The sequence below is a fragment of the Elephantulus edwardii genome, unplaced genomic scaffold, assembly GCF_000299155.1.
Source record: "Elephantulus edwardii isolate Elephantulus edwardi_28Jun2011 unplaced genomic scaffold, EleEdw1.0 scaffold00063, whole genome shotgun sequence".
NCBI lineage: Eukaryota > Metazoa > Chordata > Mammalia > Macroscelidea > Macroscelididae > Elephantulus > Elephantulus edwardii.
The window spans coordinates 8,946,424-8,972,387 of record NW_006399813.1 but is presented as its reverse complement, the minus strand read 5'-3'; the positions used below and the strand labels follow the sequence as shown (position 1 = coordinate 8,972,387).

At 47.8% G+C, this 25,964-nt stretch overlaps 1 protein-coding gene across 2 annotated transcripts in view; it reads left to right on the top strand.

Annotated features, from left to right (window-relative positions):
• Positions 1–25,964, top strand: part of PLXNA2 (plexin A2) — a 297,126-nt gene that overhangs the window by 72,655 nt on the left and 198,507 nt on the right. Inside the window, exon 3 of one of the 2 annotated variants that reach the window (XM_006887940.1) lies at positions 20,959–20,974. The exons of the other annotated variant lie outside the window; for it this stretch is intronic. Within the exon in view, the coding sequence (XP_006888002.1) occupies positions 20,959–20,974 (16 nt within the window). The remainder of the gene's footprint in view (positions 1–20,958; positions 20,975–25,964) is intronic. 2 annotated transcript variants of the gene reach the window in all.

The following is a 25,964-nucleotide window of genomic DNA, read 5'->3' as shown; positions in this document are numbered from 1 at the left end:
TCTGATACCTTATTGTTTATAACTGTTTGAACCTCCGAGTCGCACGTTCTAGCCTGCATGGTACTCTCGTACTTCTCGTCTTATTTCATTTGCATCTTTAGCTGGTCATCAGGCATCTCTCTCCATGTGAGTCTATAGATCTGTTCTCCGTAGCATTCTCAAGGCAGTGAACTTCCGGAAGTAGGTTGCCAAGTCTTTCTTCCGTGGGTCCTCTGGATGGGTTCAAGCAGTCAGTCTTTCAGTTAGCAGTTGAGAACCTAACCATTTAGACCACACGGAGGCCCCTGGAGCAGCTCTGTTTGGTTTTAGGTGCTGTAGAGTGGGCTATGCATCATAGGACACCATGCACAGTAGAGCGAGATCCTGCCTTGTCCTGCTGCCATCCCCACTATGACCACTGTGTCTGTGGCCTCTATGTCAATGAACTGACACAGCAGTTCTGCGTTGTTGTTACTATGTCCCGTCGTGTCAGAACCAACCCACAGTTGACCCTCTGGAGGGTTTTCAGAGGCAGTTAATCACCCAGGAAATCGTCCATCTTTATTCAATGGAACAGCTAGTGAATTTGAACCCTGTGCGTTTAGGATTGCAGTGCAGCTTCTTTCCACCAGACCACCAGAGCTCTCTACATTAACCCCAGAGGTGGTGATTAATATCCCCATCTTGAAGATGAGTAAACAGAAGCCCCAAGAGATTATTCGATCAGTAAGCAGTGGACCCTCAGTTAAGTGGTTTTAAGTTCACCACCCCATAATGCCTCAGTCTGCTAATATCCATCATCTCCTACCTTATAGCCAACCTAAAATAGTCATCCATAGCACATTCTTCAAAGTCTTGTTTTGTATAAACACTGTTGATTATAGGTTATGGAAGATGTACTCTATTTGAAGGCGCAGAGTGTGTGTATATCCTTTTGACTTCCCATGAAGACACAGAATATGTGTGTGCCTTTGTCACAACAGCTGTACTGTGCAACATGGCCCCTGTGGGAAGCGATGCCTGGAAACTAGGTGGCTGGACTCCACCTCACAGCCGTTGACCTTCAGGGAAACATTCAGGTCCCTCATCTCTCAAATAGACATTGATGATTTGTGTGTCTGTGTCATAGGATCGCGCATCGTAGGATATGTGGTGAGATAAGATGTCAGGGAGCATTTGGTGACTGCCAGCGACGGTATACAAATGCAAAGCCCAGTCTCTCATTCTCTGCTCTGCCCTGCTCATCTCATTAGCCTCTGAGCTTCAGCGGACATTCTTATTGCTAATAAAACATATTGTGGTGTTGGCAAAAAGAAGAAACAGATCTGTCTGAGAGACAGTGTGGCCAGGGTGCTCCTTAAAGGCAAAGATGGTTTCACATACTTTGGGGATGCTATCAGGAGGGTCTGCAAGAAGATATCATGCTGGGAAAGGTAGAAGGTCAGAGAAAGAGAAAGATCCTTCAGGTGATATACTGACACAGTGATTAAACCGATGGACTTGAGCATGGCGGAGGTGATGATGGGGGTGCAGCATAGGGTAAGCTTTTGATCTGTTGTTTGTGGGGTTACAATGAGTTATTGTCGACTCGATGGCACATAACAACACCACAATAACCATATGCCCCTGTGAGGAAAAAGGGTTGCTACGGAATTCCTACCAAATCTTTAAAAGATATGCGTAGCTAAAGATGTGTGTATTTCTAGATATGTAGATGGATGGATGTAAGATAACTAGATTCGCTCCTCAAAACCAATTAATGTTCTATAATAAATACGCTAAAGTGCAACGATGTCAGTCTGGAGACTAAGCTGTGCCTGATACAGGCCATGGTCTTTGAAATCACTTGCTATGCATCAGAGAGCTGGACAATGACTAGGGAGGATAGAAGGAGAATTGATGCCTTTGACCTGTGGAGTTGGAGAAGAGTATTGAATATATATATATATATATATATATATATATATATATATATATATATATATATACCATGGACTGCTAAGAAAATGAACAGGTTTGTCCTGGAGAGGGTTAAACCAGGCTACTCCTTGGAGGCAAGGATTCTAAAGTTTTGTCTGACATACTTTGGACATGTTGCAAGGAGGGACCAGTCCTTGGAGAGGGATGTCATGCTTGGGAGGGTGGAGGGACAGCGCAGGAGAGGAAGATCCTCTATGGGGTGGATTGATTCAGTGACTGGGGTAATAGGGTTTGGTGTGTCGGAGATAGTGAAATTGACACAGAATAGGGCAGAGTTTAGGGCTGTTGTACATAGGGTCGCACAGGTGACTCGACAGCATATAACAACAACAATAAATATAATCACCCTCCACAAACCATAAAACAGAATAAGCAGAGCCCTAACAAAAGAAGCAGAGAACTCCAGGTTATCTCCCAGTAATGCATGCCCTCGCGTTATCCCACAGGTCGAGGATAAATTGCCAAAAGCTTTCACAACCCTCAGTCACTGTCCCATGAGATAGGGAGCCAACATGTCAGAGGACCGTGCGAACATCTTCCCACGGCCCTGGCTGTTGGAGGCTCTGCAGGGAAAGTGAGGTGGTTTGTTGTTTTGTTTTGTTTTTCACTTGAAGTTTTCAGATTTGCTTCCCTGAAGTCAGGTTTAGGGAACTAAGCCATAAACACAAAGCTGAAGAGACGTTCCAGTTGCCAGATTTCAAGAAGTTTCCTTTTCGAGTGGATTCGTTCCGAAGACCCTGTTCCTATGACTCTGCTCCCCCTCCCAGGTGGCCTCCCACCGCCTAGGCCACACAGAGCAGCCTCTCTGGGCGCTGTAACAAAACCCAGTTTCCTCTTGCTAGTTTGTGACCCAGCCCTGCAAGTCTAGGAGCCAGTACCTTTCCAGATGTGGAGTAAATTGGAGGACAGCAGCCCCTGGTCGCTGTTGGGATCTCTCTCTGAGGGACTCTTGGCTTTGGGTCTAATCCCTCATGACAGCCACTGACAATGAAGGAGAAGAGAGCGAGAGATGCCCAAGTGGAGGAGCTGAGATGATGACCCCAAGTTACACAGTAAGCTGTGGGCATTTCAGCTCACAAACTCTGAGGTGTGCAAAAAAAAAATACCAAACCCCACACCTGCAGAATGTCTCTTGTCCTCCTCCCACCTTCCAACGGAAAGGATTATACTTAAAATAACATTGCAATTCTCAGTGCAGCCCTCCATGTCTTAGGTACCTCTCAGCAGCTGTGCGCCCACCAGCTCCTTCCCCCGACCCATTTTCCCCATCGCTGCCTCCTGCCTCTGTGCCTACTCTCCTGAAAGACGTTCTTGACACTGTCATTAAACAGCTGCCAGCAACACCTGCTGGCATTCTCTGTGGCCAGGATAACAGCTCAACTTTTAAAAAGAAAGGCTAAGAGACAAGAAAGGCTGTGGATGGTGTAGGTATTGGGGACCAAATTCTAGTGCCTTCGTTTTGCTGTCGATTCTCCTATTCCATAGCCATTTCCCACTCTCCATTTATGAATCCCAGCCCCACCCCTGCCTTGGAAGTCAAGAAAGGGAGACCTATTTCAGGAGGAAATGAGGCATTGATATGTGACCGGGTCTTTTTACCTCAAAGAGAAGTCAGAAGGGCTGTCTCCACTCACAAGTGTTTAACTCCTGTCACATTGCCGTCAAGTCAAGACATAGCTGACCTTCCATTGGGTTTCTGAGGCTATAAATTCCACGGGGGAGGTAACAGTGGACGGAAACAGTATGGGAGAGCCAGCCTTCAACTCCTTCCTCCTTGACTTCCTTACAAACAAGGTGGATGCAGGATGATGAAAAGAATGTTCTCCAAATTTGAGCCTAATGATAATTCCCTCAGAAAGCCATTACCTGCCCTGCTTTCCTAGCCATGTGCTTATACCTGGTGTTTCTCCTGTTTATTCAGGGAGCCAGCAGAGGACGCTTACCACATCATTACTTACTGAGCTTTAATGGATGTCTACTCTGCATGGCCCACGATCTCGCCTGCTCCGAATCTATCTGTACCCCATCACATGTACCCCCCATCCCTAAGTATTGCTGCATCTCACTGTCCAGTTAATTTCTTCCAACTGCCAGCTAGGGCTCAGACAAAGCCTTTTTAGAAGGCAAAAGGTTGAAAGTAATAGATTTTTTTGTTGCTGTTGTTGTTTTTATTTTTACTTCTAGTGACCAACAAGGAATAAAGCTTCAGGAAAACGTGCTTCGTTTCATAGCTGCCGTGGGGCTGGGGGCTGGAGAGGACTGGATGGGAGGGAGTGGGTTCTTGGAAATAAAGTTCAAGGGAGCTTTGCAAAGGTCAACCCGAAACAGTATTTGTGGGAAAGATCAAACTGATGACTCAGCTGGTTTTCTATTGTGTCATGGAAAAGGCTTCTAGAGAATTCTTACTAAATCTTTAAAAGAAAAGATATATATATAGCTAAAGATGTGTGTATTTATAGTTTTATAGATGGATATATTTGTACGAGTCATTCCAGTTAGCTCTGCAGGGGGATGGAGGGGCTTCTGGAATAAGAGCAGGGAAGGGGGTCTTGGCAGCTCTTTCTGGCCCTCGGGAAGAGGAACCTTGACCATCCCTGGAGATACCTGAATCCTTGGCCTTGTTCTTAGACACCCACCTTGGATCAGAGTCCCCATGATGCCTCACTATCCACCAAGCTTAGCCTTTGTTCTTTGAAGTGCCTATGGTCTGGAGACACCTTGAGAGGAAATCCCTCTGGGGTCTGTGATCCTGGAGTAACCTGAGCTTTGAGCATGCCTGCCCGCACGTGTGAGAGGCAAGGAGCCCATGTGGAAAAGTGCAAGGAGTGCTGATGGGGAGGGGCAGTGGGGCTGCATGCCCTGAGGAAGGGTGGGATCAGCCCCTCCGCTCATCTGCTCCCCACCTGTGGAGAAAAGAAAGCATAATTGGACGCTGAGATGTGGAGAGGCCCAGACCCTGGCTTGAGAGCCTCTGGAAGGCTTGACTGTTTGGCTGGGACCATCTGTTGGCCCCACTGGAGCCTAGAAGAACAGCTGAGGCTTAGTGAGAAATTAGGCCAAGGATTCTTTCCACAAATATCCCTGAAACTGTGTGGTGCGGGTCTGTATATTTGTATGTGTGAGCGTGTTGTGAGATGTGTGTCAACTTGGCCTTTCCTGATTGCTCTCCACCAAGGGGTCAGGTGGGTAGAAGCAGGCCCAGGGATGGATTAGGTGGGAAGCCTAGAAGAGTGTGCCCACTATCTGGCTCTGGCATCTCATTCCATCTCACTCACGTCAACAACTTGGGAGTCTGACTGAAGCACAGCTGCTTGCCTCATCCCCCAGTCTGTCCCCTGTCCCTGGCCTGCCCACACCCGCCCAAGTGGAGACTGGGGGTGTGATGAGTCAGAGAGGTTAATGACACTACACCCACCTTATCTGGGGCTGGCCTTGCTGTATACCTTCCTTGAATTTTTAAGTTTATTTTTTTAAGCAGGGAGTGGGAACAGGAGGCAGAACATTATTGCAAAACCTGTTTGGCTATAGTTGCTACCTGAATTCCTCCCCTGCTCTGACAGCCCCCTCCTACTTCCTTAGGTAGGTCGAGGAGCTTACCTCTCATCAAAGAGACTCGAGGTCTAATGAAAACATGCAACTTGGCAGAGGGACTATAATAAGCCTGACATTCTTACACCTCCCTGCCCTCCCACCTCATCCCGCCCCATGCCTGCCCTTAGGACCAGGCCTTTCTTTTCATTCTGGAGGAGCGGGCTATCATCGAACTGGATGGAGAAAGCACGAAGGAAAGTTAGATCCAAATAAGAACATTCTAGATCACCTTCTAAGGGGGTACGGATGTTTTCTATCTCGGCTGCCCAGCATAGCAGCCCCTCGCTGCGCAGAGACTGAAATGTGCGCGGTGGGCCTGAGGAGCTGAACTTCTAATGTTACTTTTCATCCATTTACATTGACATCTCCACATTTGGCTAGTGGCTACTCTGCCTGACGGTGTAGGAGTAGGTTAGGAGGTTGAAACAACCTAGAGGTCTAGGACACAGTGAAGCCTAAAGGGTGCTTGTCAGATTCTCAGGAAGGAGAAGTCCAGAGATGGTGCTAGTGGGAGTGTGGGCCCTCCGCTGAAAACCACGCTGGCCCTGCACCTGGTCCTCCCCGCCCACAGCGTGGGGCCCGAGCAGCAGCAGGGTAGGGGTAGGGCACCCCGCAGAACGGTGCCGCAGCTGCAGACATCTGGTTTCCCTCCCATCCCTGCCCTTCGTTGCTTTTCTGTCAGCAACAGCTCTTGGCCGCTGATGGTCAGCAGAGTCAGAGAGGCCCTGCAGATCTCCCTTCTGACCCCTTCCACCCTACATCTCCTGCTGGGGAAGGTTAAGGGGGGGAAAGAGAATTTAAAAAGAGAGAGAGACAGGAAGTCCGAGTGAGGGTGAAATGAAATGTTAGTGACATTCAAGAAAGTGACTTCATAGGGCTCTCACTGCCCTTTTTCCAGTCCAGGATGAACTGTGTCTGCTTTATAAGCCGTCAGTGATTTCTGCCCTGTCTGCATTGCCAGTCCCTGGTGGCCCAGCTCCTCCCATGCACACTCTAACACGTGTGCCTCCTCCTACACCCTGGCAGATCCATCTGTGACCTTTATTCTTCCCATCTCACCCCTCAAAGGGAGGGAGACCCAGAAGCGTGTTCACCTCCTACCCCAGACTAAATAAATCCCACCACTGCTCAGAGTGTACCCCTCCCAGTCCCTCAGGGTAGACAGCAGGAAAAGGGGACCAGTCCGTGGGCAGCATCTGCTGGAGTTCACATGTGGAGAAAGCCTGGCCTGCGTGTGATGGGGGGAGTATGTTCCTTCTCCTGAGCCTGGTTCCTTGGCCTCACTTGGCTCCCCACAGCCAGAGACGAGACCACCAGGGAAAGTTGCATTCATTCACCAGCAAGCCACAGCCTCATAGAGGGAGACTGAGCTGCCCACTTGCTTGGAGCTGGCCTGGAACCCAGGAAAATTGCATGTAAACTCCCTCCACAGCTCTGCTGTCAGAAGATTGCTTCAAGAAGACTCTTTCTTAACAGGTGCAGAGGAGACCAGAATAATCCTAGTGTTGTTATGAATCTGACTCTATTTCCCGATCTATAAAACCAAGAGATTGTATAAGAGTTTTCTAAGAACCCATGTTTGGCTGTGAACCAAAAGGTTAGGGTTAGGGTTAGCATTTTCCCCAGAGGCAGACCTGGAAATGTAGTTACAAAGTCAGCCATTGACACAAATCCCATGGCACACAATTCTGTTCTCCCCACCCCCCCCACCCCACTCCCCCCACCCCCGCCACAGTTCTGTTCTGACACAAGTGTTGTCAGAAGTCAGATTTGACTAGGGCAGCAACTGGCTCAATATCCCCAAAATCGCACTCATCTGAGCAGAGCAAGACGTTTTTAGCAGCTATAGAATTATACAGAAATCCTTCCAGCAGTACCCTTTCAACCCCTCAGCCACTCTTAGTACCTTCTTCTTCTTTTTTTTTAAGTGGTTCCAGTTTCTCCGGGAAGTGAGAGGTAAGACAGCTGCCAATCTCCCAAAACTGTTTTGCCAATCTCCTGAAAGTGCTTCTCATGTTCTAAGCTCTGGACGTGAGCTGAACTGAACTAGAGTGAACAGGCTGTGGTAGGGGAGAGAGAGGTGGCCCAAAGGGAGTCTGTGTTTGTGCAGCAAGCAGGGAGAGCTAGAAGGAACTGAAGTGAGCCTATAGGGAGAACTTCCTAAGTCTACTGAGATCTTAGGGAAATGTAGGATCTTCTTTCCTAGCAGTATTTCCAGATAAGAAAGTTCTCAGAGGAGCACATTTGTACCTTAAGAGTTAGTTTTTCCAGGGCAAATGTATAAATGCACGCCTGTCTGGCACCACCTCCTCCCATCCTTACCTTCTCGGTGATCTCTGGCCCCAGTGCTGGGCTGCAGATGGCGGCCAGAGGTGGGCTGGAGGAGGAGGGGTCTCCTACAAGGAGCACGAGGTGAAATTCCCCTCCCAGCCCCTCACTGACTTCTAACCTTTGTACCTTTCTGGCTAGTGATCCCTAAATTACTGAGCTGTCTAACTCCTTCTGGGGAGGAGGGAAGCAAACAGAGCTGAGGGGAGGTAGAGTAGAAAAAGTATGAGGTGGAGGTCAGAGGGCATTTCACAGTATGTTTTGGCAAAGGAGGCCTGTGGAGCAGCCAGTGGGATTCGACTTTCATCCTCCGCAAATTTCCCTAACTGGGAAAGCAAAAGCTGTCACTTGAACAGTGATTTGGAGCCCCAGCCCTGGGGAAACAGGAGCATACATACCCCTCAGTATGGTAAAAGGATCAGTGGACCAGCCCTGCCTTGCCCAGTGCCCGCTGTTCCAGCCTCTGGGAGGTGATACAGTTTGTAGCGTCTCCCTGCAAAGGGTCTGCTAGGTGTGAGGAAGGCTCGGATCCAGATCCGGCTGGCATGGGCGGGGAAGCAGGTGGGTGGTGTGGTCCTCAGAGCCTCAGCCAGGCAGTAGCTTCTGAGATGTTCCTCATGTCATCCTTATCGCTGTTATTAAGTGCCACCTACCTAGTCATGGGCACTCTGTGTGTGACCGACTGGAACCAAGCCCAGTCCTGTACCACCTGCATGATTTTTGGTATGCCTGAGCCCATTGTTGTGACTTCTGGTCAGTCTAGCTTGTGAAGGCTTTTTTAAAAAACAAAACAAAACACAACTCATCACCTCATCCATTGCCATTGAGCGGGGTTGACTCGCTATGAATTACAGAGTAAAACTGCTCCATAGGATTTTCTTGGCTGTAAACTTTATGGCTGGCTGGTGGCACAGTAGTTAAACACTGACTTACTAACCAAAAGGTCAAAACTTTGAGGTCACCAGCCACCGGCATAGGAGAAAGATATGGCAGTCTGTCACAAAGTCCACAGAGATGTTTACACCCGACGGAGCAGATCTGCTGTGTCCTGTAGAGTTCCTATGCGTTGGAATCCACACTACAACAGCAAGCGTGGGTTTGGGTTTCATAATCTTTGTGGAAGCAATTGCCAGGCCTTTCTTCTGCAGTGCCTCTGGCTTGAGTTCTTGCCACCAACCAGCAGATTAATAGTAGATCACAAGCCATTCATTCGCCTCACGCAGGACCTTTTGAATTGTGAGATTCAGAGGTTTGGTTTTTTTTCCAGTGACTCATTCATGCAAATCTGTCTTCCACGTGGGCAAATTATGAATTGAAGGAGAGGTCTCAGACTCTTGACCTGGAGGCTAGAGGCTTCCTGCTGAGTTTGTGCTGGGCACTCTGCAAGGCTGGGAACTTAGGTGTCTCAGAGGAGCCAGCCCAACCCCCATCATGCTACGTCAGATGGAGGCAGAAAATAGACACCCTAAGCTTAGCATCCAACCAGGGCTAGTATCCGTATCAATCCATTCCCTGTTGGCCTCCCTTCCCTGAGTCACTGGCCCCTTCACTTTCCTCCACCTCTATGTCGTCCAAGGGGACTGTATCTATTTCCATCAGGTTGGTCCTGACTCACAGCTCAGGGTAGGAGGAAGCAGCGAGTCTCCTGAGGGCTGAGGACTCCATACAGCGAGCTGCTCATCCCGCGAGCCTCTAACGGCGGTGTCCTGGGGCCCCTGTTTTCATGCCTCTCCCACCACTTGCTGGTTGTGCGACTTTGTGTAAGATGCTTAAGTTGTTACACACCTCAGTCTCTTCGTCTATAAAATGCGAATGAATTTGGCATCCCTCTCTTTGAAGTGTAGGTGTTATGTGGACTCAATATAAAAAATAAATAGCCAGTGTCGGGTAGATAGGAACCCACTGTAGTCGGGTCGCTTCGGCTCCCAGTAACTGTGGAGGACAGAGAAGAACCACCTCGCAGGGTTTCCAAGGCGGCAAATTCTTACGGAAGTAGACTGTTACACATTCCTCCTGAGGAGCAGCCGGTGGATTTTAGCTTATCCCACCAGGACACGTTGGAAAGATTCAGTGAATATTAACTTCTTTTTTTAAACTTTCCTTTTCATTTCCCAGCTTTCTTCTCTGTTGGTGGCTCTTCAGCCCATGCACAGTGACAGAGCCCTGTCCCTTGCAGCTGTGGCCAGTGGCTAGTGACCAGCCCTGGTCCCGCCCTTCCCCTCTCTCTGCTGTCTCACCCTGCTCCCCGCCAGCCAGGCCCAGGTGCCCGCTCGGGCCCCTCTCCCACTCCGGGGCAGAGGCGTTTCCTCTGCTGACAGCCCGAAGACAGGCCATTTTTCTTCTCCTCTCATATAATAGCCTTTACTCCCCAGCTCCACCACCCCTCCTTTTTCAACCTTAATGACTTTAACATACACACAGTTCTTTAAAAAAAAAAAAAAAGAAAGAAAGAAAGAAAAATACAAGCCCCCAGTGAGCTGCTCCAAGCCTCGTGTCGTGGAGGAGAAACAACCCCAGCACATGTTCGCAAGTCACTGCGTGTGATGACAGGGGGCCTTGTGCTAATTTCCTCTGCCTGTTTGAAGCTAGAGTGTGGGGGCAGGGAGGGAGGCAGCACCAGGGAAGACATGGAGGGCGGGAGAAGGTGCGTGATCCCTTTGAACATAGAAATACTGCAGTTTTCACAGAGAGATTTCACCCTGAGTCACTGGCCCTTTCACAGAAGACCAAGAAGATGCCTTTAGACAGAGGTTGAGCAGATGATGGGGTTGCTTTGGAATGACCTTATCTCTCCTTGAGACTCTGAGTCGCCGCTCTGTGTTGCTTCTCTGGAGGGAGAAGACGCTGGCTCAAGGAGGAAGACCTTGTGGCCTAGCCCATAGGGAGTTGTGCTGCGAACCCAGTTCAAATCCCCCAAGGGCTCCAAGCGAGCATGATGGGCTGTTTCCTCTACAGCCTCCCAATAGCCCACGAGAGGATCAGCTATGAGTCCCCAGCAGTGAGAGCCAGCTCAGGGCATTTTGTGGATTCTCTGGAACCTCCTACCTCAATAAACATGATTTCTACCTTTACTTCCTCTGTGGCTTCTGTGGGACCCTTGGAGGCCAGCAGAATCCCCTGGCACCCATCTGGCTATCAGCACAGATCTCAGTATGGGCTGGATCAGGGCCCTCCTCAGTGCTGCCTGCCCCACTCCAGCCTCCATCTAACCTGTGAACGAAGCTCCCAGGGATGGCCAGGTGGGGGTGGTAGGCGAATGCTTTGTGTTTCTTGACTGTCCCTCTCACTTGCCCAAGCACAGGTCTGCTCTCGTGCCAGGCTGGCAAAGGGCCTGGGAGAAAGGGGAAAGGGACAGCACAGGGCTCGCTGCCCCACCGTACCCCCTGACATGGAAATGGAGCTGGCTGGGGTCCAGGTTCTCTTCTAAATCAGAAGAAAATGCACCAAAGCTGCCACCTTACCCCTTGACCGAAGACAGAAAAGTGCCTCTCTGACCTCTCATTATTGGTGTTATTACCATCATTATTGGTAATATCACCATCATCAGCCTGTAATTTACCCCAGAGGAAGCCTGGGCCTCTTCGGGACTCTTGTGTGAGGAGAAAATGAATTGTGGCAGCTTCCCCGCCTCTCCCCTCCCGCCCCACACCTCTGGGGACTCGCCTCCTGCCTTGGTCTCCAGAGATGTACCTGCTCTAGGACCATCAGCCCCACAGGCAGAGTCTGTCAAGGCAAAGTGGCAGAGCCTGTGACTTGGGGTGGCATGTGCTCCCCTTCTTTAAGGCAAGAAAGAGACTTCCACTAGTGTCCTCACCCAGTGGTTCCCAAACCTGAGCGCATCAGGATCACCTTAGAGAGTGAGTCAAAACTCACACCCCCAGAGCTTCAGATTGAGTGGGTCTAGGTAGGCCCTGAAATTGTCCATGGCCGCAAGCCCCCAAATGATACTGGTGCTGTTGGTCCAGGGACCACACTTTGTACACCCTTGGCCCAACTCACCCTAAATTGTGTGTATTTAAGTGATGAACCGCTAGAAAACCCCCTTCTCCTCCCATGCTGGTGGGTACAGGTGTTTGATTATTACTCTTTCAATGCCCTTGAAACTGGGTTCCCAGCAAGTAGGCTGTGAGTCCAGGTGCAGTGTGAGGTGGAAGGAGGACCACTAGCTCTTACACAGGGACCCCTCAGGGAGAAGGCGGAGGTGGGCACCACCCTCATCCCCACCCCCTGAAGATTTATTCCTTCATTTGGCATTTTCAGTCCTTCCTCAGGGTAGGCTGGAGGCAGCCTGACTCACTGTGTAAACCTTTGTCAGTAGTGCTGGGCCTCAGCCAAGCTCTCCTCCCTCCACCAGGCCCACCCTCATTCTTCCCCACCTGTTCCTCTAGCAGACTTCAACTTCAGCAGATTGACAAGTGCCCGGTGCTCAGAGAGGAAACTCAAGTCCAGGGCGCAGCATAGGACAGTTCTGTGCAAACAAGACTGCCCACAATTCTTTGCTGTATCTTTCCCTCCCGCTCTGCTCCAAGGAGCTCAGGGTTTCTCCTCCCAAAATAGAGAGCAAGAAAGTTATACAAATGTTCACATCTTTTGTTCATAGGATCACTATGAGTCGTCCATGGCTCAATAACACTTAACAACAACAAAAAGTACCTCTTCTATGTCGGGAAAGAAGGAGGGAGGATCAGAAATTATACTCTTTGTGCTCCTTCTCTGTGACAGAGATAAGACTAAATACATTGCATGTTATCTTCTGCAATCAGGGATGTTTTCTGCCTGATAATGTCTCAATTACTAAAGTAAGAGCCCAAAGTTGTTTTCCAGTCTCTCGCTTTCTCTTTCTTTTCTCTTCTCACTCTTTCTCTCTCTCATCAAGTCAGAACTCTGTGTCGTAGCTAACTGTCCAGCAGGCTTTTAGAGGCTGTAAATTGCATAGGAGGAGAATACCCATCTTTCAGCTACTGGTGAATTTGAATTACCAAAGAGGCACTGCCTTTGAGTTAACTGCACATCTTTCTAGGGACTAAGCCTCCAGGACTCCCTGTATTTTGCAATGTGGGCACTACTATTTACTATGGAGTGTCAGAACTGACCGATAGATGTCCTTGAGTGAGTTTTCAGAGGCAGTAAATTGGGAGGAGATTGCCCATCTTTTCTGTGAGGCAGTTGATGGATTTGAACTACATACTTTTCTGTTGGCAGTGCAGTTCCTTACCGCTATGCCAGTTTGAAATATCAAGGTACACACTTTACATGGACAATAAGATCCATGCAAAGGACTAGTTCACTGGTTCTCAAACTTGAACCTACCCTTGTGTCACCTGTGAGCTTGTTAAGATACACATTACTGAAACACCTACCTCACCTCTGAGTACAGCAGGTCTGTCCTGGGGTCAGAAAATGGGCTTTTTTAGCAAGTTCCAGTCAAGACAGATGCTGCTGGTTCAGGGAAAACTCTTTGAGAACCACAGGTTCCTATTCTGCAGCTGACTGGTGAGACATTTACTGTGTGCTATTCTGTATATCACTTCCTCATCAGTACTTCATTTCATCCCTAGACCAAATTACACGTTGAGTTCTAAGGTCACTAAAGAAAAATGTGTCCAGTTTGCAAATCCCACATTCAAAAGATAATAATCATTCTAGTAAACACTTATGTACTACTTATTAAGTGCCACTGTTCTAAAAGCTTTGCATATGTTAACTCTATAATCCTTGTAATAATCCCATGAAGTATCTGTAATTATTCATAATTTTACAAAATGAGACAACTGAAGCACAGAGATGTTAAGGGGGCCGAGCCAGGTGGAATTGAAGCGAAGATTCGAACCAGGAAGCCTGGCTCCAGGAGTCTGATGTTCCCAGAGTCCTCTGCTCGGAGTATCTGCTGGAAGGTAGACTCTGAATGAGTTGGTGGGAAGAATACGAAGATGAATAAGTCACCGCTTGCCCTTGTGTTAACAATTGCAACATCATGGGAGAGAATCAAGGCAGAAATATGCACTTAGTGCTTGAGGGCGGAAAGCTGAGAGAGCAACTGACTCAGCCTGGGAGAGGTGGAGAAGGCGGCACAGAGAGTGGGCATTGGAGCTGGGCTTGTAGATACACGATTATGAGCCAGAGGAGATGCTAACGCCACTCTCCGGCGTCAGCGCACCAACAGCCTGTGCAAAGGCACGTGAATGAGCGAGCCTGGGAGTCCAGGGACCTTCTAGTGAATCAGTGCTCACGCTGCCCAGGGCTGGAGGAGGGAAGGGAAGTGGCCCAGAGGAGAAGCCATCGCAGAAGCCGACTGGGTCCAACTGTAAGCCTTCTTAATGGGAGGCTCAAGGGTTTGGATTTGGCAATCAAGGGGAAACCATTTAGGGTCTTTGAACAAGGAAGGGCATAATCAGATGTATAATTTTGAAAAGGAAAGGGGGAGGGAACCTCCAGATAAACTGCATTTCAGACATACCAATACCTAGCCTTCCCATTTGCTCTCTGTCTTAAATTTCCCCAAATTCAATCACTCTTTCTCCTAGCAGTGTCTAACTCCTGAACAAGCTTCCTTTGCCATTGCTTATGTGGGGGCTTTTGCTAAGTTGGTTTTTCTTGTTTCCCTCAAGACTTTTCTCAGGCCTTGTATCAACCTAATTCTAACCTTGTCACTCTTCATCTTTGGCTCCTGTTCTCCATGACTCTCCGCTGTTAGAGACCCTGTGCTTTGGAATCCTCCCAGTCTGTGCTTTGGCTAACTGAGCCTCCCTGCTGGGGCAAGAGAGCGTGCACACAGACTTGTACGTGATTTGAGAGGTGTAGGGGACGCCCCCCCCCCCACACACAGGAGTTGATTGTTTGATTATCTAGAGCTCCGGCTATTGTACTCACCTCCACTGCATTTTAAAGGCTTTGCTCAAACTTACACTGATTGCTCTTAGATGATCCTGTGTTGTTTTTCCAAGGCTATAAATTGCGTGAGAAGAGATTTCTCCCCTTTTCTCCTCAGAGCAGCTGGAGAATTCGAACTGCGAGGAAGATGTAGCCTTTATTTTAGCAGCCAACCCCCTATACCACCGGCTCTCTCCAAAGCTTTGTTAAGCCCATCTCATCAAGCCCTTGACATCTGCTCGGAAATACTGATGGTAACGAAAACTAGAAACACCAGTTCTGCACCTTTATTTCCTCGCCTGTAAAATGGCAATCATTCTTTGCCCATATATTCGACCGGGTTATCGTGATCTTAAATCAACCCTATGAAATCAAAACGATGAGAGGATTTCGCAAACTGGAGAGTGCCAGGCAAATAAAAGGTGCAAAGTGGTTATGTCAGGATGGTTGCTTCAGACAAGAAAAGAATTGAGCCATCCATCAATTCACATCAAGCAAAACCCCAGGATAGCGCACAATGGGAAGCCGACCCGTGTCCAACCTTGTAACCTTCCCAACGAGTCCCTAGGCACCTATTAACTCTCTTTTGTACTGGAGGGCTTGCCGTCTCTGACCAGCCTTTCTTAGACACTCTCTTAAGAGGGCTGCCTTTCTGTAGCCTGACCTCTCCCCACCCCCAGGGCCTCAGGTTGTAACTTCTACCCCCAGTGGGACTATGGATGGTCTTTCCAGATTTCCAGCCTGGTCCCCAGGAGAGCAATGACTGCTGATGTGGGGCCAGCTGTCCCCAGACCTCCATCTCAGACTTCAGCAGATAGAGGATGAAGCAGGAGGGCACGGCCCTTACTGGGCCACCTGGATTTTGAAGGAATGCAAGCAGTTTGGCCTTGACCACTGGAATAGGGTTCCCCTTCTATGCCTTCAGGTTGGGCAGCCCTCTGCCTACTTGGATGCTGGAATCTTAGTGTCTCCTTCCAGAGGACTCCAGGGTGCCAGTCACCCTCATGGGTCCTTCAAGTACCTCTTTGAGAAGGAATGATTCTGTTTGTCTACTGGTGGGGTGTTTTCCACACCTGAGCTCGCATTTCACACTGTCTGATGCCCAGCAGGGAAGACTACATTGAGATTTGCAGGGAAACCATACTTTACCTGTTCTCTCCTTGCCCCCTCACCTCCACCCACTTTAGCTCTCTTTCCCATAATCCTCCAGTCTAGCTCCCAGACTCCTTTTCAGGTAACAGATCTCCAGGCATTCTGATGCACTGCCTTTTTCAAAAAATGTCTGCACAATCAGCTATCTGTTCTCTGCTGGAGAGCCAGGCCATGCCATTGAGGCGTTTTCAAAAGAGCGGCACAGAAGACCTCACAGCACTGCTAATGTGCCTAGCCAGAGAGTTCCCAGTGCTGTGGAGGGACCAGATCAGGATAAGCTAATCCTCTTCCACCTGCATCCCAGAGCTGAAGGGGGAGACCAAGGAACACCGACTGCTTTTCCAGAGGTGGATTCTCCTGTGTCCAGAAAGGTTGTCTGTGGCTGGCTGTCTCTCTGCAGCAAAAAACATGCGAGGGTGAAGATGGAGAGGATGCGAGGAGAGAGGAGGCATGGGGGTTGGTACTGAGCAGGGGATGTGCTGTGAAGTTTGAGTCTCCGTAGATGTATTAAGCAGGTGCTCTGGGAAGAGCCTCTGGCATGAGTTCCTGGCAGTCCCAGTGGTCCTGCATGTACTAACCAGCTTAACAGATCCTGGTGCCATCGCTGGGCAGACCGATGTAGGTGAGCAGCCTTCTTCACCTCCTCTGCTGCTCTGCCCAGCCTTCTCCCCTCACTTTGTCCTCTCCACCTTCCCCCACCTCCAGCCAACCTCCTCCATATGGCCTCCACATCTGGCTGATGACCATCCGGAGAGTTTGACAATCTCTTCTTCCCTCCCTCAGCAGCTCTTACCTCCTCCCACCCTCACCCGCCGAGTCTCCTTATGACTCTACCTTCTGTGTTCCTCTTTGCCTTCCCAGGCGCCTCCGCAAGCATAGAACAAGAATATAGGCTCTCCAAAGCGTTGTCCCTTCTCTCTCGCCAACTCTCTGCTCCACACTCAAGCAAAGGCAGTCAGGTCTTATCAAACCCCACTTTCCACCTTCAGATGCCCTTCTCAGTTACAGGAACCGAGACTGGTCAGTTAACAGGACCCCTCATTACCAGACAAGCCCCCGAGACGTCTGCAGAAACCAATCACACGGGACTCAAAGAGCGACTCAGATGCCTCCTCTGTGGGGCTTGGCACAAGAGAGGAGGCCCACACATTCCACCAACTTGTCTCCACCCCAAGGAGCTGCATCCACAGCCCCCTAAGTCTGTCTCGGGTCTGACCATGTGTTTGCATGTATGTGTGCATAAGACACACACTACATTGTGGCATCTCCGTGCCAGGGCAGCTTCCTCAGCCAGGAGAGAGCAGAGGAAATGAAAGTGGAGCAGACTGCAGGAGCAGATGCTGCTGGAGTTATTCTTCCTGGCTCAGAGCTGCCCATCCCTCGGCAGGTCAGACTGGTAATGAGAGGATTAATTTTAGTTCCCCTCAATCTCAGCCCCAATATGGCCGGCTTATGCTGGTTCAGCTGGTAACATTTTCATTGGCAAATCCTCCATCCACCCTTGAGACAGTCTCAGCATGCACACTTAGCTCACGAACTGGATCTGCCTGGAACCAGAGCCCTGGCCCTAAGTCTTGGGCAGACACGACAGCTCAGTAGCAAAGGATGGATCCTTTGCCCTATTGCATACAACAGGATGGGAAACACGCTGAGCTGGACCTATATTTGAATCTCAGCTCCAGCAGATGTTAGCTGCAAGGCCTTGAGAAGTTCCCCTCAGTATACACTTCAATATTCTCATTTCTAAATGAGCGTGATAGCACAAAACTCACAGGACTTGTTGCGAGGATTAAACAAGATAATATAATCATATGTAGGAAGCATTTAGTAAATGCTAGTTAAGTCTGAATCTAAATGATGCTCATGGTGAGGGAAATAGAGCCACGAACTATTTAAAGATGGTGAGAAGGCTCTAATCCAGTATCTTCAGAGCAGTTCAGTAATAGAATTCTCGTCTTTCATGTCAGAGACCCAGGTTTGATTCCCGGTCAGTGCACTCACTTTGTGTGCGGCCAGTACCCATCTGTCAGAGGAGGCTTGCATCTTGCTTTGATGCTGAACAGGTTTAAGGGGACTAAGACAGACTGACTATGGGATGGTACAACACTGAAGCACTTGGTTCTGTTGCATGTGGCTGGCCACAACTTGGGGTCAGCTCAGCATCAGCCAGCAACAATAACAACGCAGGATCTTTGGCATAATAGGAGCGATACTCTTAAGTACTTTGCATGTATTGATGCATAATCCTACCTCAATTCATTTGCCATTGTGATTTGAATGAAAGTTTACAGGTTTCCAATCAATTATTCATACACTTTTTTGTTTTATTATTTTAATCCCAATGCCTGCACTGTACTGTCACTCTTCCCACTTCTACCCTGTTATTCTCATTTCCATTAATCCTTAAACCCTACCTCTTCCTGCTATCTCTGAGCTTTATGCCTGGGCAAGTGCTGCCTTTTGCCTCTCTTAAGACTGTAAGTGTTAACTTCTCGGTGTTATTGTTCACTTTGTATGCTAGTCTGTTGTTTAGATTAAAGTGAAGCCACAAGGGTGAGTTTCGTTCCAGGCTCAAAGGAACTGATGGTCATACTCTGAAGGCTTCTACTGGTCTCTGTCAGACATATGAGCCTGACTGTTTTTAGAATATGAGTTTTGTTCCACGTTTTCCTCCCACTCTTTTGAAGATCTTTGTCAGTGATCCCTTTTAGAACAGTTGGCTGGGTACTATCTAGCATTTCTGATCTCAGGGTCATGGAGGTTAACGCAATGCATTTTGCAAATGAGGAAATTAAACTTGCAGCTGTGCAAGGTCACACAGCATGCAAGTGGTAAAGCCCAGAGACAAAACCCAGGAGGTCTGACTCCAGTGTTTGCTCTGAAGCACTCTGCTGCACTGCCTTTCAATCAGGATAGCCCCAACACACAGGGGTTAATTTTGCAGCTGGTAATCTCCCCTCTCCTAAGCCTCAGCTCTTTCCATAGTTTTGAGCTGGCTAGCCACTCTCTCTAGGAAGTGCTGGAGGGACACACCTTTTGTAGCCTTTTAGCCTCAGACTATCTAGGTTGCCCCTTTTCCCTTCCTCGTGCTCCCAAGTGTCCACAACTCTGTTCCACCTCCTGAGTGACATCCAGACAAGTCCTGGGCTCTCTCCATTTTTGAGTGCTCACACAGAGATATCTCTTCTGCCCTCCAGGACCTTGCAGAGCAAGAATGCAGACAGCTTCCTTGCATCAGTCAAATAAATCCAGGTTCCCAGTGGTGAGATAAGTGTCAGGGCATGTGGCTGCTCCACCTGCCCTCGGCTGAGATCAGACCCTGTGAATCCCAGACTGTGGATGGGCCAATGCTATGGGGATGTCTAGAGAAAGAGGTGTGGGTGTGGAAGAAGAGGGCCAGGGCTCAGGAATTCTTTTTTTTTTAATTAACTTTAATGAAAGTTTACTGAGACTTAGTCCAGTCATTCATTGTTATACTTTTCTCCCTGCCCACCCCCTCCCCCCAATTCACTTTTCCCCTTGAAAAACAAAAGAAAAACTCTTTCATTGTTATGCAATCCCTCCCCCCTAAGTCCACTCCACTGTGCAGCCTTCATTCTGTACTCCTGTCATGACAATAATACCCAATCATATATCCCTTCTAAATAATTCTCTCCCTTATATGTTTCAATGCAATATACATAATTTATCCCACTTTCTCAGTCTCCCCCTAACCCCAATGTTAGTCTCATTTTACAACAGTGGCACTATGCGGTATTTGTCCTTTTGTGACTGAGATATTTCACTCAGCATAAGGGTCATCCATTCACTCCAGGGTCATCCATTTTGAACAATATTTCATGAGTTCCTTGTTTTTCAATGCAGTGTAGTATTCCGTTGTGTCCATTCCATACCAGAGCTTCTCTATCCATTAGTTTGTTGATGAGCACTTACGTTGTTTCCAGCTCTTTGCTATTGTGAACAAAGCTGCAATAAACATGGGTGTGCATATATCTGTGAGAGATATTCCAGGTAGTGGAATTGCTGGGTCAAATGTTATTTGCAACTTTTTTGAAAAAGCGCCATACTGCCTTCCATAGTGGTGGCACCATAATAAGGGTTCCAGTTTCTCCACAACCTCACCAGCATTTGTTGTCTGCTGTTCTGTTAAATTTTGCTGTTCTTACTGGGGTGAGATTATATCTCATTGTTGTTTTGGACGAATTCTTTTTAAAGCAGTGTCAAAGTAAAGACCTCAAAATAGAGAGGAAAAGGAAGCATGTGGTTTCACAGAGCAAACCCCAAGCATCTCAAAACCTTTCCAGCATGATCCCAAATACCTTTCTAATGACCTGCCTCAGCCAAAAATGTCAATTAACAGAGACTTACACAGTGACTGCTGCATTGGTTTGCAAGGGTAAGGAGCATCCTTCCTCCCCCTAGCTACAGTCTGTGATGCTAACGGTTGATATTTACTGAGTACCTACTATGTGTGTCTGTGTCAAGCCTTTGGATTGAGGGTCTGCACACAGTGACTGCAGCTTTGGGCTCAAGCATGTCAGAAATGATGAAGAAGCATAGGATAGGACGAAGTTCACTTCTGTTGTTAAGAGATTCAGCCCCCTTTACTCTGTGTTGCTAGCTCTGCTCTTGTAGTCAGAGTGCGGTCTATGCTCAGTGGATACTACTACTCCTTGTGCTGCTGGGTATGGCGCTCCCCCCTTGCAGGCAACCTTTCCTCCTCAGGCCTAACTGATAGCTCTGAGTCACCTACGGTATTTTTAGCAAATTATGTGCATATTTTATAGGCTTTATAAACTGTACTGCCTTCTTGTACTTTTGTTTCCTTTGCGTGCTATATGTGTTATACGTGTGTGCGCTTTATTTATGTGGGTGAACCATGTGCAAAAATAAGGTGTACTGGGCATGTCCTCTTGTTTGTCTTTCTCCCTGTTTTGTCCTCTTCAGATTGTGAGACTCTTGAGAGTGAAGACTTCAACTTATTTATCTTTATACTGTTGTTGTTGTTGTTGTTGTTGTTGTTATTGTGGACCGTCATGTCAGAACTGACTGATTCAGTGGATTTGCAGAGACCGTTAATTGCGTGGGAGGAGATGGTCCATCTTTCTGCCATGGAGCAGCTGATAGATTTGAACCGTATGCCATCAGGATTGCAACGCAGCTTCTTACCACTAGGCCACCAGAGCTAAGAAGCTTTAGTCTTCTGGGGTATTACTATCACCACCGTCCGTTGCTATGGAATCGCCTCTGACTCCTGGCAGCCTGGTATGTGTCAGGGTAGGGCTGTAACCCATAGGATTTTTAGTGGCTGGGTTCCAGATGTAGGTGTCCAGGCTTTTCTTTCCAGGTGCCTCTGGGTAGACTTAAACCTCCATAAGGAAAGTTTGGAAAATGATTGCCATTTGGCTGATCAACTCCAGTGATGGTTAACATTGCAATAAAAACCAACCCAGACTATAGGGTAAAAAGCCATTTTAGCCACCATTCAGTTCTGTGCTAAGGCCCAAAATAATGCGAAGGTCATGGAATTGTATCATAAATAAATCCTATTGGACTTTGACCATGGCAGCCACATTCCATTTCCTCTTGCTTGGTTGAAATTGCCGCACAGACAGTGCTTGCCTACCAGCCAGCCCCATCACCCCCACCTGGCAGCCGTCCAGCCTCACAGAGCCTCCTGCCCCTGAGCCTCTGTGGGTGGTTGTCACCTCTCTTGCTGGCTGTGGTTCAGGTCCCACCTGCTCCTGCTTCCCTGGGCCTGTCAATCACCGAGTCTCTGGAGAGGGGTCTCCAAGGCCCATCTTAGTTCTCCCCAGCCTCCAGTCACAAATGACTGCTTCGAGGCAGACTGGTCTTTGTTTAACACTCCTTTCATTTGACTTTGGGCTAAAGAGGACTACAAATGACACTCTGTCTCTTTAAGGTAAAAAGAGGCATTTTAAAAACGAGAGGTCTTTTTTTTTCTTTTTAAAGGGGGGAAAAAAAAGACCCAACTCTACCAACTTATTAAGGGAAAGAAAATCATTTGACTTAAGCAGCCTGTGGCAGTCTGGTGATGCTGAGAACAATATACCTGTCAGCATCTATCAGGTTTGGAAAACAAAGCCATCTGCATATGGGGAAATGAAGGGGGGCTTGGGGGTGGGAAGAGGTGGTGAATATCTAAAGAGGGATGCTCAGAGCACCCCCCTCTTGGCTAGAGAAGCCCTTGCATTAGAGTTGCTGGCTTCCCTGGCTGGCAGTGACCAGGAAAGCCCAGGTATTAGGAAGGAATTACTAAATCTGGGGTTTCAGATTTTTTTTTTGTTTTAGTAGTCAGTACAAATCTTAAGAGTTCATCCAGTTGAAGCCTTTCCTTTTTTGGATCAAGAAACTCAGGGCCATAAAAGGAAGTGACTTGCCCAAAGCCACCCTTTGGTTTATCCCTAAATGAGTACAGATTTCTTGCCATTGTAGGTGTTGTTCTGTCTCTGCTATTGAACAAAGGCTCTTTCCTCACCTGTTGAACTTGCTGTCTCTGCTCCTCTTTATCAAACATCCCTGAATGTTGTTCCCATGGATTTCTACAGATGTTCCTCCTCTGTCTGTGAACCCCAATGGGACATCCACTCCTGTGTCCTTTTTAATGACTCCTCTTTCTTGAGTCAATTCTTATTCCTAGCGTCCTACGTTGGGTTTCTGAGATTGTCAATCATTTCTGAAGGAGACTGCCCTTTCTTCTGCAAGCAGTTCAAAGCCACCAGAGACCTCAGCCTTCTGCTTAGTGGTGCAATGCGCGACAGACTGCGCCACCAGGACCTCAGCTGTCCTCATGGTGTCATGGAGTCATTCCAGCCCACATTTTCCAGGAGAGGGGGTTGGCCTTATTTTCAAACAAGGGCAGATGTCCCCTAAAGTGGACTTTTGGATCAAGTACCATGTGCCCTGGGCTGCTCTACAGCCTCAAGCCCTTTATGGTAGGCCAAGAAATACTCTTGATGAATTAAAGTTCTACCAGCAGACAAGACTGATGTGCTGACCGCTGATCGTGTGCAACCCCTCAGAACTCCCTCTGTTCCTTGTCGTCACTCCATTAATCTGTACTTACTTATCAGTTTTTCTGTATGTGTCATGTCTGGATCAAGAGCGTGTGGCCTGTGTCTACACGGGCCCGGGACTCCCTAAAGTCAGATGCAGAGCCTTCTTCCCCTGGCTCACTGTCAACACACACACAGGCCAGCGTGGCACACAGATGGCCTCTGGGACCCAGCCCAGCTGTTCCACATCGAGTAACGGGGTTTGGGAACACCCAGAGATCCCTGTGAAGACAACTGAGACCCACTCTAGGGAATTCACATCTAAAGAGTGCAAGCCTAGCTCATTATTAACTCAGTCTACTAGAAAACCAGCAAACGAGGGTGAAGTCTTTGTAAATTAATATAGAGGTGAAGCCTAGACTCTTAGTCCGATGGAGCTTGCCTCCTGCCTCCCAGAGGTAGGTCTCTTGTACAGGCTGAGAAGTGCTCTTCCCGTGACCTCATATCTTACTCATAATTTGGATTTCCTGAGCTGTCATAAGGACTCCTGTTAAGACACTAGTTAACACTCCATGTCTAACCAGTGATTTCAGTGATGTGAAACCATCAGCCATTCTGCCGATGAAAGATATAGCAAACTTCTTCCATCAAGCCTTGGAAATCCTATGAAACACTTCACCTCTGTCCCATAGGGTCGATGTGAGTTAGAAACTACTCACAAGCAGTAGGTTCTCATCAACAACCTGCATTATGCAGATGATACAATTTTGCTTGTAAAAACTGAGGAGGACCTGAAATATTTGCTGCAGAAGGTTAAGCACTGCAGTCTTCAATATCCATTTCAACATCAAGAAAACAAAGATTCTCATTACCAGGCCAACTGGCAGCACCATGATAGATGGAGAAGAGATTGGGACTGTTAACAGTTTCATCTTGCTCAGATCCACAATCAACATTCTTGATACCAGCAGTTAGGAAATGTAAAGACAAATTGTATTGGGAAAGTCTGCTGTCAGAGACCACTCCAGAGTGCTGAAGAGCAATGATGTCAGTCTAGGAACTAAGGTGTACCTGATGCAGGCCATGGTCTTCGCAATTACTTACTGTGTCCTGGAGAGCTGGACAATGGCTAAGGATGACAGGAGAAGAATTTATTCCTTTAAGTTGTAGTTCTGGTGAAGAGTATTGAACATACATACCATGGACTACCAAGAGAACAAACAGGTCTGTCCAGGATAGGGTGAAGCCAAAGTTGCTCCTTGGTGGCTAGGATTTTGAAGCTCCATCTCATGTAATTTGGGCATGTTGCCAGGAAGGAACAGTCCTTTGAGAAAGACATGATGGTTGAGAGGGTGGAGGGACAGTGCAAGAGAGGAAGACCCTGGATGAGATGGATTGACAGAGTGATTGGGGTAATGGGGGTAGCTGTGTTGGAGACAGTGAGATTAATTCAGGATAGGGCAGGGCTCAGAGCTGTTTTTCATAGGGTCACTATGAGTATGGATCGACTTAATGGCACATAACAACAACAACAGTGGAAAGGTTGGCAGTTGGAATCCATAGGTTACTGAGAAGGAAGGACAATGTCCTCCCAGGCAGCTGGACAGCCTTGGAAACCCAGTGGAGGGTTACTATGAGTTGGCATTGACTGGATGGCAGCAAATTTGGGTTTTGTTGTAACCTGATCAGTAGGAACTGTGTTAGGATTCATTAGTCTCTCAGAAACAGGGCCCATCATTCTTACAATCCATACCCTGTTATTTTCTTTGTCTTTACTTTCCCTTTTTCATCACTTTGTCAGAGACCTTGCTTTTCATCTTACCTGCCACTGGAAATATGGTCTTTCGTTGGTGCAAATTAATTAAGTTAATTCACCCAGGAGCACTAGTGGCTTAGTGTGCCACCATCCCGAAGGCACACAGTTCAAATCCACCAGCAGGAGAACAATAGGCAGTCTGTTCTCATGAGATTTAATGCCTCTGGAAACCTGCTGGAAAATCAGCTCTGAGTGTTCCGACTTTATAGTACTTAAAACAACTACCCAGCATGCTAGTGGTTCAGACACAGCCAAGGCACTTTAGAAGCAGGGCCTGGCAATCTACTTCCAAATGGTCAGTCATTGAAAATCCTATGAATGGCAAACTCTCCCTCTCTCAAGCTTCAGTATTTCATCCCTTTCATTCAATACACATACACACGCAGAGAATCATCATGAGTCAGAATCAACTCAGAAGCAATTGTTTCTTGTTTTTCTTTTTAAACCAGGACTTGCAGTGTGCCTTGGAAAAGATACTTAATCTCCCTGTGTTTATTTTCTGCCCAAGGTGGCAATATACTCACCTCATGGGACTGTTAGGGGTTTGTAAAGAAAACATGCCATTGACACATTCAGAAAATATCTCCTGCTCACGTAATATATGCTGGTCACTAATCTGGGTGTTAGGAATATGTCAAGGAACAAAACAAATAGGCAGGTGTTTCATGATATTGACTTGCTGTAACTGAAGATGAGTATACTACAAACTTAAATATGTGTATAAAGATTATTATACACATATCCCTACAGGGCGAGGAGAAGCCCTGGTGGCATATTGGATAAGTGGTTGACTGCTAACCAAAAGGTCAGCAGTTTGAACCTCCCACTTGCTGCTCAGGCTTTCCTGAAAAAAACTCACTTCTCTGTGAAAAAAAAACTCAGAAAAATGTGGCAATGTGTCTCCATAAAGATTTACTGTCCCTCACCAGGAATGAGCAAATTCTGACTCACTAAACCCATCTTTACAGTTGGAATCGACTAGATGACAAGGGGTTGGGGTAGGTTTGTGACATCAGTATCACTGTCTCCATTTCCCATGTAAGTGGGCAACACTCTGGAAGTTTCAGGAACATTCTGGCAGTTTCACAGCCAGTAAAAAACAAAACCAGGATTTGAACTCAGGTCTTTTTTCCCCCCAAAGCCCTGTCCCTTTCATTTCCACTATGTGGCCTAGTTTATAAGGTGCTGTGCCGCTTGCCGAATGGCTGTGCATCTAAGGCGATATGAAACCA